The sequence below is a fragment of the Coregonus lavaretus genome, assembly GCF_964263955.1.
Source record: "Coregonus lavaretus genome assembly, chromosome: 5".
Taxonomy (NCBI): domain Eukaryota; kingdom Metazoa; phylum Chordata; class Actinopteri; order Salmoniformes; family Salmonidae; genus Coregonus; species Coregonus lavaretus.
The window spans coordinates 17467166-17481771 of record NC_139992.1 but is presented as its reverse complement, the minus strand read 5'-3'; the positions used below and the strand labels follow the sequence as shown (position 1 = coordinate 17481771).

General features: G+C 43.7%; 1 protein-coding gene across 1 annotated transcript in view; it reads left to right on the top strand.

The window, feature by feature from the left end:
* Positions 1-14606, top strand: part of LOC311128752 (titin-like) — a gene marked incomplete at both ends in the record, with an annotated part of 197807 nt that overhangs the window by 140016 nt on the left and 43185 nt on the right. Inside the window, 25 exon segments of the mRNA XM_084161001.1 lie at positions 23-304; positions 417-716; positions 842-1135; positions 1376-4330; positions 4439-4966; positions 5103-5387; positions 5597-5896; positions 6010-6312; positions 6446-6721; positions 6818-7117; positions 7738-8040; positions 8140-8445; positions 8619-8906; positions 9165-9467; positions 9568-9870; positions 9966-10271; positions 10434-10721; positions 10870-11160; positions 11268-11555; positions 11791-12378; positions 12546-12650; positions 12793-12990; positions 13100-13396; positions 13500-14087; positions 14180-14482. Of these exon segments, the coding sequence (XP_084017127.1) occupies positions 23-304; positions 417-716; positions 842-1135; positions 1376-4330; positions 4439-4966; positions 5103-5387; positions 5597-5896; positions 6010-6312; positions 6446-6721; positions 6818-7117; positions 7738-8040; positions 8140-8445; positions 8619-8906; positions 9165-9467; positions 9568-9870; positions 9966-10271; positions 10434-10721; positions 10870-11160; positions 11268-11555; positions 11791-12378; positions 12546-12650; positions 12793-12990; positions 13100-13396; positions 13500-14087; positions 14180-14482 (10578 nt within the window).

Sequence of the window (14606 nt, the reverse complement as noted above, 5' to 3'; positions counted from 1 at the left end):
TGTCATTTTCTACCCCCAAAAGAACCTCCTGAGTTGGATGTTGAACTGGGTATGCCTCGTGAGTTGAAAGCCATGGCCGGAATCCATATCAATCTAATTGCTGGAATTAAGGGAATTCCATTCCCCAAAGTCACATGGAAGAAGAACGACGAAGACGTCCCCACAAGAGTTGACATTGAGATCAATCCGCTAGGATCCAAATTGGAGATGCGATACTGTACCCGTTCTGACTGTGGTGACTACACTCTGAACATTGAAAACTCATCTGGATCAAAGACTGCCACGTGCACAGTCCTCGTCCTGGGTAAGGGATTTTTCTGTAATCACTTCTGTCAGAAATAAATGAAGACAGATGTAAAGTGTTTAGCATGCTCGGTTGCTATAATTATGTAATTCTTTACTCTTTACACTATTAGACAAACCTGGTCCAATCCAGCACCTGAGGGTTTCAGAGGTGAGAAGCGATTCAGCCTATCTCTCCTGGAAAGACCCTGAGGACAATGGAGGAGTACGTATTACCAACTTCGTTGTGGAGAAAAAAGACGTGGCAGCCGCACAGTGGGTGCCAGTCTGCTCTTCGTCTAAGAAACGCAGCATGACAGCCAAGCACTTGATGGAAGGAACATCGTATTTGTTCCGCGTTGCTGCTGAGAATCAGTTCGGCAGAAGTGAATACATTGAAACAACCAAAGCGGTCAAAGCCATGAATCCTCTGTGTGAGTATCAATCAAACCAAATACATTAATACCTACTGGTGTAATGTAATGTACCTGGTATCTTGATAACTAACTTGACGTTTGTAATCTAATCGCATCTCATCTAATGTATGGTCTATTTTCAGTCCCACCTGGTCCACCAAAGGACTTGCACCATGTAGATGTGGACAAGACGGAGGTCTGGCTTGTGTGGAACTGGCCTGACCGCAACGGAGGTAGCAACATCACAGGTTTCCTGGTTGAGTACCAAGAGGAAGGAGAGAGAGAGTGGGACGAATGGAACATCGTCAGCATCCCTGAGAGCCACATCACTGGCCTTGAGGAAGGAAAGACTTACAGATTCCGAGTGAGAGCAGAGAATGCTATCGGACTGAGTAGACCAGACACCACTGTCCCCGTTCTCTGCCAGGAGAAGCTTGGTGAGATTTACTATATATTTACTTAATGGTTTGGTTTCTCCGACAGAGATGAATCCTAGTTGTATACCAAAAAGCAAGTTTAATAGAGATTATCCATTGAAAGTGCTTCTTAGTAAAGGACTAAACTTAATCTGTGTCCAGGAAACAGCCCCTATATGTATTGATTTGTAGACAACATAATTTCCATCATCAATCAAATTATAACAATTAACCTATATATTCTTCTCTATCTTTTCACAGTGGCTCCAATTGTTGAAGTTGAGGCCAAGCTGATCGAAGGGATCATCGTGAAATGTGGAAGCACAATCAGACTCCCTGCTATCATGAGAGGCATCCCTGCGCCTACTGCCAAATGGTCCATTGATGGAGCAGAAATTGTACCCGAAGGCGCAGTTAAGATTGAGAGTGACAACTATTCAACAGTTCTCAGCATCAATGAGTGTATGAGAACCAACAGTGGAACCTATATTCTCACAGTGTCCAACCCTGCAGGAACCAAGACTCTGGCTTTGAATGTGACTGTTCTTGATGTGCCCGCTGCTCCCATTGGACCAGTCAATGTCCTTGAAGTTACTCCTGAGTACATGCTTATTGACTGGCGTCCTCCAAAGGATGATGGTGGAAGCCCTGTAACAGGTTACATTGTTGAGAAGAGAGAGGCTAAGAAGGAAACCTGGGGAGGTGTGAGCTCTGGTAACACAGCTACAAAGCTTAAGATCGCTCGTTTGCAGAGCGGTGTTGAATATGTTGTGCGTATCCGCGCAGAGAACAAAATGGGTATCGGCGCTCCTCTGGAAAGTGCACCAACTGTCGCCCAACACACGTTTGAACCCCCTGCCCATTCAGGCAAACCAAACACATGGGACATTGCGGAAGATGCTCTCACTGTTGGGTGGACCATGCCATTGTTTGATGGAGGCAGTCAAATCACTGGATATATAGTTGAGCGTAGACATAAGGGCGGAAAATGGATCCGTGTCAACACGACACCTTGTAAGGATCTCAGAATCAGAGTACTTGGTCTCTTTGAGGGAAATGAGTATGAGTTTAGAGTTTTCGCTGAAAACATTGCCGGTTTCAGTGGACCTTCTGCCATATCAGACCCAGCAAAACCCTGTCGTCAAATTAAAGCTCCTGGACCTCCAGTTAATCCCAGAATAAAGGACTACAGTAAGGAAAATGCAGACCTAGTCTGGATTAAGCCCAACAAAGATGGAGGCAGTCCAATCATGGGCTACATTATTGAAATTCAGAAAGTTGGCGGAGAATGGGAGATCATCAACAAGGATGGTCACATTAAGCAGTGTGCTTACAGGGTTAAAGGCCTTGAAGAACACTCAGAGTACAGGTTCCGCATTAGTGCTGTAAATATGATTGGAGTTGGAGCGCCTAGAGAATGCCCTGAATCGGTGGTTGCCAAAGACATCATGATACCTCCAGAGATCGAGATGGATGCCACAAGCCGTGAGCGTTTGACTGTCCGTGTTGGACATAACGTCAACATCATCGGTTATGTGAAAGCCAGACCCGATCCAGAGATTATCTGGAAAAAGGGTGAGGACGTTTTGGAAACCGCCAAGCGCACAACACTAACTCAAAACTTGCCTGTTGTTCAACTGAGAATCAAAGAGGCAACCAGAGCTGACCACGGAAAGTATGTTTTGAAGGCTAACAACTACAGTGGTGAAGCCGAAGCAACAATAACTGTGAATGTGTTGGATAGACCTGGACACTGTCAGAATCTGAAGGCCACCTATGTGACCAAAGACTCCTGCATGGTGTCCTGGGAGAACCCTGTGGACAACGGAGGCTCTGAGATTACAAACTACATTGTTGAGTGCCGTGAACCCAGTGTGAGGCTTTGGTCAATGATCTCATCTGACTGCACTAACCGCATGGTTAAAGCGAAACTCATGGAGGGCCACGAGTATCTCTTCCGTGTTTGTGCTGCGAACAAATGTGGCCCTGGGCCCACAGTTGAGACAAAACAACCAACCCTTGCCATCAATCCCATTAACAAGCCTGGTGAGCCAGAGAACTTCCACGTAACCGACGTTGGTAAGAACTTTGTCTTCTTGAAATGGAGGAGGCCAGACTATGATGGTGGAAGCCCCAACATTGGTTATGCTTTGGAGAGCAAAGAAGCGGGAGCGGCAGAATGGGTGCCATTACACGAGGATCTGATTACATATACATTCTTCATGGCTGACAAGTGTGTGGAAAAACAAACCTATCAGTTCAGAGTGCAGACATGCAATGAAGGTGGAGAAAGTGACTGGGTGAAGACTGGTGATGTACTTGTTAAGGAGGAGATCCAGAAACCAGTGCTTGATATGAAGTTAGCTGGAGCCCTTGTGGTTAAAGCTGGAGAGTCTATCAGAATTGAGGCTGGACTCAGAGGAAAGCCTCAACCAGAGGTGAAATGGGTGAAGGACAAGGCCACAGGAGATAACCCCAGAGTTAGTATTGAAACGGGCACAGATTACTCTAAATTCCTTATGATCAAATCCAAACGTACAGACACCGGAAAATATGTTGTCACTGCCACAAACTCTGCTGGAACCTTCACTGGATACGCAATTGTTAATGTCTTGGATGTCCCAGGGCCTGTGAGAGACGTGAAGGTGTCTGGAATCGGAGTAGACAAATGTAGAGTTGCATGGGATCTCCCAGAAGATGAAGGTGGATGTGAAGTTGATAGCTATATCATTGAGAAATGTGAGACAAGAAGAATGGTCTGGTCCACATACTCTGCTTCACTTGTCACCAACTATTGCAATGTCACCCGACTAGTAGAAGGAAATGAGTACATCTTCCGCATCAGAGCAGAAAACAAGATGGGGACAGGTCCTGCAGTGGAGAGCAAACCCATCACAGCTAGGACTCAGTTCAACAGACCTGGACCACCAGAATCACCAGAGATCACCAAGATCGGCAAGGAGGAGATGACAGTCGTATGGGCCCCACCAGAGAAAGATGGTGGAAAGTCTGTCACTGGTTATATCCTGGAAAGGAAAGAAAAGCGCGCTGTCAAATGGGTGCCATGCACAAAGAGTACCATCTCTGAGAGACGCATGAAAGTCAGCAACTTAATTCCCAACCACGAGTATCAATTCCGTGTCAAGGCTGAAAATGAAGTTGGACTGGGAGAGCCAAGCAAACCATGCAGACCAGTAGCAGCCAAAGATCCAATTGGTACAGCATTTATCCATTTTTGTGACATTGTATTGCTATTATTATTGGTTATGAATTTTCTCTGTTGGCTGTACTAACATGCAGACATTTTGTTTTCCTTGATTCCAGAGGCTCCTGGTCCTCCAGGCAGTTTCAAGGTGATTGACAGCACCAAGACGTCCATTACTCTTGGGTGGGCCAAGCCTATCTATGATGGAGGTGCTCCTATCATTGGTTACATGGTTGAAATGAGAGACAAACCTGAACCTAAACCTGAAGTGGTTGAAGCTGAAGCTATTCCTGAAGCTAAACCTGCAGAGGAAGCTAAGCCTGAAGGTGAAGCCAAGCCTGAAGGTGAAGCTAAGCCTGAAGCAGCAGCAGCAGGAGAAGGAGAAGGTGAGGAAGAATATGAAGAGGCCGCTGAGGATGAAGCTGCTGAAGTTGCAGCTAAAGCTAAAGCTGAAGCTAAACGTAAGGAGAAAGAAGAGGGCTGGAAGAAGTGCAACACCGGTGCTGGTGTGCTGGTGCACACAGAATTCACCATTCCAAACTTGAATGAGAAGCAGATGTATGAATTCAGAGTCTCTGCACAGAACCAGGTCGGCTGGGGCCGTCCTGCTACACTCAAAGACGCTGTCAACCCCAAGGAGGTCCTCGGTAAGTGGATAATTCTTGATATAGGCCAAGACGAGAACACATCCAGTTGATATAGAACTGTAGCTTATAGCTAATATTTTATGATGATCTCTCAATATCTAATGTATGTTCTCCCCCTTCTCTTACCCACTTACAGAGGCACCAGAGATCGACTTGGATGCCAGTCTCAGGAAGGGCTTCACTGTCAGAGCAGGCTGCCCCATCAGACTCTTCGCTACTATCAGAGGAAGACCATCCCCCAAAGTCACCTGGAAGAAGCTCGGTGTAGATAATGTGGTCAGGAGAGGGCACGTGGATCAGATTGATACTATGTCCTTCCTTGTGATCCCTGAGAGCACTCGGGACGACTCCGGCAAATACTCTCTGACACTCTCCAACTCCGCTGGGGAGAAAGCTATATTTGTCCGTGTTAAAATATTGGGTAAGTCACTGAGGTCTATCCTTTCACTTTTTATGTCAGTCTGTGGAATGACAGATGACTATTCACTGTGAAAGACTTTAAACAATAAAAAATGTATGTAGATTTAATTCGCCACAATGTCAAATTAACGTTATTATTTTGATTACAGTATAATTGTTTGTACTCTTATATGGACTGTATCCAATACTGATGTTACATTTGTTGAACAGATACTCCTGGACCTGTCGGCGGATTTGAGGTCTGTGATGTGACAAGCACCGGTTGTCAGCTGTCTTGGCTCCCTCCAGATAATGATGGTGGCTGTCAAATCCAGAACTACATCATTGAGAAACGTGAACTCGACAAGAAGACTTGGTCAAATTGTATCAACGACTTGAAGAAAACAAGCTTCAAAGTCACCGGCCTCACACCTGGCTGTGACTACTACTTTAGAGTTATGGCAGTCAATAAATATGGCATTGGTGTTCCTAAAGACTCTCCAAAAGCCTACCTGACAGCTGATCCTATAAGTAAGTGCACTGTTAAAATATGTCTAATATTATAATTAAATAGTGGATAGTGTAAGTGGATTTTATTGTTTTGTGTTTTGATTCACATAAATCTCAAACATTTCTTAAAACAGGTGAACCTGATCCACCCAAGAAGATGGATGTCTTGGAAGTGACAAAGAACAGTGCCACTCTGGGATGGCTGAAACCTTTGAGGGATGGTGGAGCTAAGATCAATGGCTACATGGTTGATTACAAAGAGGACGGTGAACCTGAAGACAAATGGACACCATATTCCGTTGTTAAAGACTTAACCATTGTAGTCGTTGGACTTAAAGAGGGCACAAAGTACAAGTTCAGGGTTGCAGCAAGAAACGTGGCTGGAACCAGTCTGGCAAGAGAAGCTGAGGGAGTATTTGAGGTCAAGGAGCAGCTGAGTAAGTCGCAAATCTTAAAAAAAATTCCCAGAATTACCTTGTCTGGATTTAATTTGGTATTCAAAAAAGTGTTCCTGATGCACACCACTTTTTACATCCTCATTTTAAGAACATGTTTTCCTCTCTTTTTTAGTGGCACCAAAGATCATCATGCCTGATATTGTCACAGTAAAGGCAGGAGAGAAAATGAGAGTTGATGCTATTGTGGCTGGAAAACCTGCACCATTCTGCAAATGGAGGCAAGGAGCTGAGGATCTGTTGACATCTGATCGTCTCATGGTGCAAAAGTCTCCAAACTGCATTGCGCTCATCATGAAAGACGTCTCGAGAAAGGACAGTGGTTACTACAGTCTTTCTGCTGAGAACAGCACCGCCAAAATCAGCCAAATTCTTAGAGTCGTAGTACAGGGTACGTTTTATTGAGGAAACTCAAAATAGTTGACTAATACACTGCCAGAATGCATAGCCTAAATGGATGTTGTTGGTATATGTCTTCATCTCACAGATAAGCCTGGGCCTCCTGACGCTCCCCTGGAGATCGTTGAGCTTGATATTGATGCCTGCACACTCCAGTGGAACCAACCCAGTGAGGACGGTGGAAGTAATATCACTAACTACGTCATTGAGAAGTGTGATGTGAGCAGAGGAGACTGGGTCATAGCTTCTGGATCATGCACCACAACCAGCTACAGAGTTGGCAAGCTTACCCCTGGAATGGAGTATGGCTTCCGTGTCCGAGCAGAGAACAGATTTGGCATCTCAGAGCCAATCTATTCAGAGAAAATGATAGCTAGATATCCCTTCGGTGAGTTAAACAAGACAGGAGGTATAAGCATGGTCACCCCCCCACCCCCCACCCCCCAAAAAAAGCCTATTGTACAATGAATTATGATTGTCTAAATAATCTAGGCCTCGATTCAATCAGATCCGCTTTAGCCAACATCCGCATAGCGGTTGTTTTGACGGTGTCAGAAGTGGAACTGTGTTAGAGCTGTCAAATCTTCAAGTGGCTCCTGGCATTATACCCAAAGTGGACATCGCCATTGGCTGCACAGAGTCAATCCCATGCAGCCTTGTTTACAAGTTTGAACACTGGAATGTGAAATGTAATCTACACCTCAATGATAGAAATCCTCATTTTTTTGTAATTATTTCTATATAGCCTACACTTTCTCGTTCTGAACTTCTAACGCGAGTGGGGAGGGTGTGGCTTTGTGACAATGATCGCAAGAGCAGCTTCTCACCGATTCGACGGCTCCAACGCAGTTCCACCTCCGACATCGGCAAAACATCCGTTATGTGGGTGTCTACTGTCGCCGGTTAACGTTGATCTGATTGAATCTAGGCCATATTCTTGTGTACAATACATTTGTTTTACAAAAATGTATGTTAATCTTGCAAACTAACTCCATATTCTAATTCCAGATGTCCCAGGCGAGCCTAGAAATCTGTGCATCACGAAAGTCAAGAGTGAAGCAGTGTCTCTGTCCTACGAGACCCCATCAACTGACGGTGGCAGTCCTCTTACCGGATACTGCATTGAGCGCAAAGAGAGGAACAGCCTTCTCTGGGTAAGAGCAAATGAGTCCGTTGTCCGCGGACTTGAATACAACTGCACAGGCTTAATGGAAGGTCTGGAATATGCATTCAGAGTGTCTGCCCTCAACAAGGCCGGCCAGGGTAAACCAAGCAAACAGACTGACTGGGTCACAGCAAGAACACCCATTGGTAAGTAATTGAGCATGTGATGTATGGCTTACCGTGTCCCTCAATGGCTTTGAAATCTGTAATCTGTCAATTAAAACTGTTTTCATTTTCTTATTCTAGATCCACCTGGTAAACCTGAAGTAATGGATGTGACAAAGAGCACTGTTTCACTTGTTTGGACTCGTCCCCAAAATGATGGAGGTAGCAAGCTCATCGGATACTATGTGGAGTATATGAAGATTGGTCAAGAAGTAGAGAAATGGGTTCGCTGCAATGCCAACTGCCAGAACGTCAAGAGAGAAGACTATGTTGTAGCTGGCCTGGAGGAGGGAGCCCAGTATCGCTTCAGAGTTTTTGCCAAAACAGCGATCAACATCAGCTTGCCTTCTGAGATCTCAGATGCCATTCCAGTGTTTGCAGAGAATGGTAAGGCACTGCTCCTTCAGAACACTGACAAAACAAAGTGTTTTTTATTTAGTTAGTTTTATCCGTCTAATGACTAAATGCAATTTTAAAAATCCCAAAATGATTCAAAATAATTGTGGATGCATGGCCAACACAGACCTTTTACTTGATGTGATGTTCTCTTGTTTCTCCAGTTCCCCCCAGGGTCGAGCTGGGAGTGGACATGAAGAACATGATCATAGTGAAGGCTGGAGAAAATGTCTCCTTTGATGCAGTAGTGTTTGGAAAACCACTTCCCAAGGTTACATGGAAGAGAAATGGTGTTCCGTTGAAACTGGTTGAGGGGATGAAGATGACACAGAAGAGACACACACACATTCTGGAATTGTTCTCTGTTGCAAGGAAGGAGTCTGGAGAGTACACTATTCTAGCTGAAAATCCCAATGGCACTAAATATGCCAATATTAAGCTCAAGGTTCTAGGTATGCAAAATTACAATAACCGTTATACTGTATTTGTCTTTTTATTATTGTGCACAAATTCCAAACTGATGTTGTAGCTTCATGCTAATACATTTTATTTTTGTCTTTTATACACTCAAACTCTCTATAACGGCTTGAGATATGTTAGTGTATGTATATGAATGTGTTTGTGAGGGTCTGCAAGAGACTCCAGAATACAATATTCATATATTCAGAATCAACTGTCGATGTGTAAAATAATCTATGTGTTCTCCTTAGACAAACCTGGCCCACCTGCCGGAGTGAAGGTCACCAAGGTGTTTGCGGACCGTATTAAAATGAGGTGGGAGCCACCTGTTGCAGATGGAGGCTCTGAAATCACCAACTACATCATTGACAAACGTGAAACCAGCAGAGCGAACTGGGCTCTGGTCACCTCCAATATCAATGGTCAACTGACCGATTGCACAGTAGATAAACTCATGCAGGACCATGAATACCAGTTCAGGGTCAGTGCTGAGAACCAGTATGGTATTGGGGACCCAATACTCACCGACCCTGTCATGGTCAAGAATCCATATGGTAATATTTCAAGCTTGTACATGTTTGAATATACATTTGTGCAATGTTTAAGTGTTTTCTCAGTGTTCTCCTTCTCTCTCTTTCTCTCTCTCATTTGCAGATGTTCCTGGTCCTACTGAGCCACCAGTTATTACCAACATTACAGCCAATTCTATGACTGTCAGCTGGAAGGCGCCTGCTGATGATGGTAAAGCTACCATTCTGGGTTACATGGTTGAGAAACGTGAAGCGTCAGAGCTCAACTGGGTTAAAGTCAACCGTAAACCAGTGATTGACAGGAGCATAAAAGCTGCCCAGCTCTCAGAGGGTTCTGAGTATGAGTTCAGAGTGATTGCCATGAACAAAGCTGGATTTGGCAAACCAAGTGATGCATCCAATGCTGCCATTGCTGTTGATCCTGTGTGTAAGTATTACAACCACATTTGCTCATTTAAATCATTAAGGATTACATGTCCCCACACTTTTCGCTGACATTGTCTTATGTTCTTCCTTCTTCAGATCCACCTGCACCACCTGCTTTCCCTAAAGTCGTCGACTCAACACACAGCACCATTAGCTTGTCTTGGACCAAGCCTGCTTACGATGGTGGTTGTGAGATCTTCGGCTACCTTGTCGAGTGCAAGAGAGCTGATGCAGAAGACTGGACGAAGTGCAATGTGCCCAAAAAGCTACAAGAAACCAAGTTCCTGGTTACTGGTCTCAATGATAAAACAGAATATGTGTTCCGTGTCTTTGCTGTGAACAAGATTGGATACAGCGAGCCAAGTGAAGTTCCTGGGAAACACGAGGCCAAAGATATCCTGAGTACGTCAACATTATCATAAAACTCTCAAGTCTATACAGAACAATTACTAATCTAAGTAACCCACACATTTGGAAATAAACATGTAATGCACTACTATCTATTCAACTAAAATACATCCATGTCTTGTCTAACTCTCTACTACTTTCTATTTTAACTTGTAGTTGCCGCTGATGCTGAGCTGGATGCAGACCTTCGCAAGGCGCTGGTCCTGAGAGCCGGAGTCACAATGAGACTCTATGTGCCACTGATAGGACGTCCCCCACCCAAAGTGGTGTGGACCAAGGTCAATGCCAACCTCAAAGAACGAGCAGGAGTCATGATCAAAACGACCGAATGTGATACCCTTATGTACATTGAGGATATCAACAGATATGATGCTGGCAAATATGTTTTGTCACTTGAAAACGAGAGTGGAAAGAAGTCTTACACTATCGTCGTGAAGGTCCTAGGTAGGCTTTGATTCTTGTCTTAAGATACTATTATTTTGAGAAACAACATTTGGTTTTATCTACTACATAATACCATTTCACGGTAAGGTTGTATTCGGCGCATGTGATTTGATAAAGTAATATAACTAATAATTAATTTTTTCCATAGATACTCCTGGTCCACCACTGAATCTGATTGTGAAGGAAACATCTCTGAACCATGCATCCATCGGCTGGGATCCTCCTCTGATTGATGGAGGAAGCCCAGTGAAGAGTTACATTGTTGAGAAGCGTCTTGCAGAGAGAAAGGCATGGTCCTGTGTCATAGCCGAATGCCCCAAATCTACTTTCAGGATTCCTAACTTGGAAGCTGGACAGGCCTACTGTTTCAGAGTCTTGGCTGAAAATAACTATGGTATCGGAGAAGGTTGTGAGACTGCCGGAATTGTAAGAGCTTCAGGTATGTTTTGTTGTATGCGATCATGTGGTTTTTCTTACTATTAGATGTTAAATGTCGTTTTTTTGTTTGATTTGTAATAATCAAATGACCTTGTTAACTGATTTCAGAACTACCTGGAGTGGTTATGGATTTCAAGGCACTGTCGATCACTAAAGATTCCATTCATATTGGCTGGAAGAAGCCAATCAGTGATGGTGGAAGTCACATAAGTGCCTATCTTCTGGAGCTTCAGGAAGGTGAAGAGAAGTATAAGGAGCTAGTGAAAGGAAAGGTCATGTCACACATGATGGTTGAACTTGAAGAAGGAAAAGAGTACTCTTACAGAGTGAAAGCAATCAATGAGTCTGGAGAGGGTCCACCTTCGGAGCTCACTGTGATCGCTAAAGATCAAATCGGTAAGTCCAGTAGTCCAGTGTTAATTAGCTAGGCTATCAAACCACTCAGAAAATACACTGGAGACTAAAAGCATTGCCATTTTAGATACGTATATATATTGCTAATCTTCTACTTTTATTCAATTGTTTCTAATTGTTCTAGCATAAATGTGTTCTATTTTAGCATTTCATTTCTGCACTTATTATAATATTATCTGGTTCATAGATTAATAAGCATTGTGTTCCTAATTTGCAGTTGCACCTGACTGTGACCTGAGTGGCATCCCAGATCTGTGCTATGTTGCCAAGGAGGGAAGCACAGTCCGTATCAACGTACCTATTGTTGGTAAACCAGCTCCTTCAGCCATCTGGAAGAAGGGACATGTTTCTCTGGGAGACAGTGGAAGAATGTCAGTTGAATATACACCTACTTTGACAACTTTGCTCATCCGTGATTGCCAGAGAGGTGATGCGGAAAATTACACAATCCTGCTAAGAAACGCTGCAGGAGTCAAAGAAGCAAAGATCCAGATTAAGGTGGTTGGAAAACCAGGAATCCCAACAGGACCATTCAAGTTTGATGAAATCACTGCCGATGGAATCACTCTGGATTGGGGTCCACCAAAGGATGATGGTGGCACTGAAATATCCAACTACATTCTGGAGAAGCGGCAATCAACAGCCAACAAGTGGGCAACTGTGGCATCTGCTATCCAGAAGAATACCATGAGAGTTACCAGGCTCCATGATGGTACTGAATACATCTTCAGAGTGTTCGCAGAAAATAAATATGGAGTTGGAGAATGCCTCAAATCTGACCCAGTGGTGGCTCAGCATCCATTCAGTGAGTTCTCGTCATATATTGAAAATATAAAATAAAATGTTTGAAATAAAGAGTTATTAGAACTTCAGAAATCTGTATTCATCAATAGTTTGATGATTGATTGATAGATGTACTATATGGCAATAATTTCACTCAAAATTTCACTCAAAACATTCTTGTTTCACCAGATGTGCCTGATGCACCTGCACCACCAGAGATTGTGAGCATTCGCCATGAGTCGGCCATTTTGAATTGGACTGATCCTAAAGAAAATGGAGGCTCACCAATCACTGGTAATTATGCAAACAGTCTTTTTAGTAATCCATAGACTTTCCATGGACTGTAAGGAAAATTGACATGGACAATTTACTATTCCTGATTTGACTGTGGAAAGCATTTGCTGAATGGTAAATATGAAAAATATTATCTTTGCAGGCTATCATGTCGAATACAAAGAAAGGAACAGCTTGATGTGGAAGAGAGCCACTAAGACCCCTATTAGGATAAAGGACTGCAGAGTGACTGGACTGATTGAAGGCCTGGAGTATGAATTCAGAGTCATGGCAATGAATGCGGCCGGTTTAGGAAGGCCAAGCAGGGCAACAGAACCAGTCATCGCCCTTGATCCAATTGGTAAGTTTTGTTTCATTGTCTTCCTCTTTCTGTCCTATTGATATCATATGAATTCCGTCAACATGTACACTAATCTTGATAACTTACTGGCTTTTTTGTTCCTCCACAGATCCTCCTGGTAAGCCTGATGTCATCAATGTAACCAGAAGCACTGTAACACTTATGTGGACTGCACCCAAGTACGATGGTGGACACAAACTGACTGGCTACCTGGTTGAGAAACTGGAATTGCCAGGAAAGACCTGGATGAAAGCAAATCATATCAATGTCCAAGGCCTTGCGTTTACCGTGCCAGACCTGACGGAAGGCAGCAGCATGGAATTCAGAATCAGAGCAAAGAATGCAGCTGGCGCAATCAGTGTTCCTTCAGAGCAAACTGATACCCTTATCTGCAAAGATGAGTATGGTAAGTTTTTTTGTTTCTTTCTACATCAAGACAAAGCCAATAGAATACATACTAAACTAGGACATGGACAGTAGCCTAATTTATCTTTCTCATTTGTTCACAGAACCACCAAGCATCACTATCGATCCAGACATGAAGGAAGGTGTCTCTGTCAGAGCTGGGGACACCATTGTGGTATCTGCTTCCAAGATCCTTGGCAAACCTCCACCTACAGCTGTGTGGTCCAAGGCAGGAAGAGAATTCAAGACCTCAGATATTGTCCAGATCACAAGCACTCCAACTACTTCAACGTTGTCTATTAAATATGCCAGCAGGAAGAACACTGGAGAGTACACAATTACAGCCAGTAATCCTTTCGGTATCAGAGAAGAACATGTTAAGGTCAAAGTTCTTGATATCCCTGGACCTCCAGGCCCCATTGAAGCTAGCAGTGTGTCAGCTGAGAAGTGCACATTGACATGGTTGCCACCAGAAGAGGATGGTGGATGCGCAATCAAATCCTACACACTGGAGAAGAGAGAAACAAGCCGTCTTCTCTGGACCAAACTTGCTGAAAATATATTTGATTGCAGATTTGTTGCAAACAAGCTGATCAAGGGCAATGAGTACATCTTCCGTGTGTCTGCAGTGAACCAGTATGGCATTGGTGATGCGACACAATCCGGCCCAGTCAAAATGGTGGACAGCTTTGGTAAGTTGCATGAATATTCAGAATATTCTATTGACGGTACTGTAATTATCTCCACATCATTGTTCATGTATTCTGCTCCTCTTTTTCTCCAGGCCCCCCAGGCCCACCTGGAGTCCCAGAGATTGACAATGTCAGCAGGAACGCTGTCACCATTTTCTGGAAGAGGCCAGTTAAAGATGGTGGAAGTGATATTAGAGGTTATCAGGTTGAGAGGAAAGAGAGAAGAGGAATGAGATGGGTGAGAGCATCGAAGAAAACGGTCTCTGACCTACGTTGCAAAGTACAAGGACTGACGGAAGGTGTTCAATATGAATTCAGAGTAACTGCAGAGAACAAAGCTGGCTTTGGGGAACCCAGTGAGCCATCTGCCCATGTAATGACAAAGGATATTGTATGTAAGTAAACACAAGGGTAATTTTCAAAACAAATCATTTATTCCAGGCTGTCATTGTAAATAAGAATGTGTTCTTAATTGACCTGCCTGGTAAATAATGAAGGTTAAGTAAAATAAAAAATAAA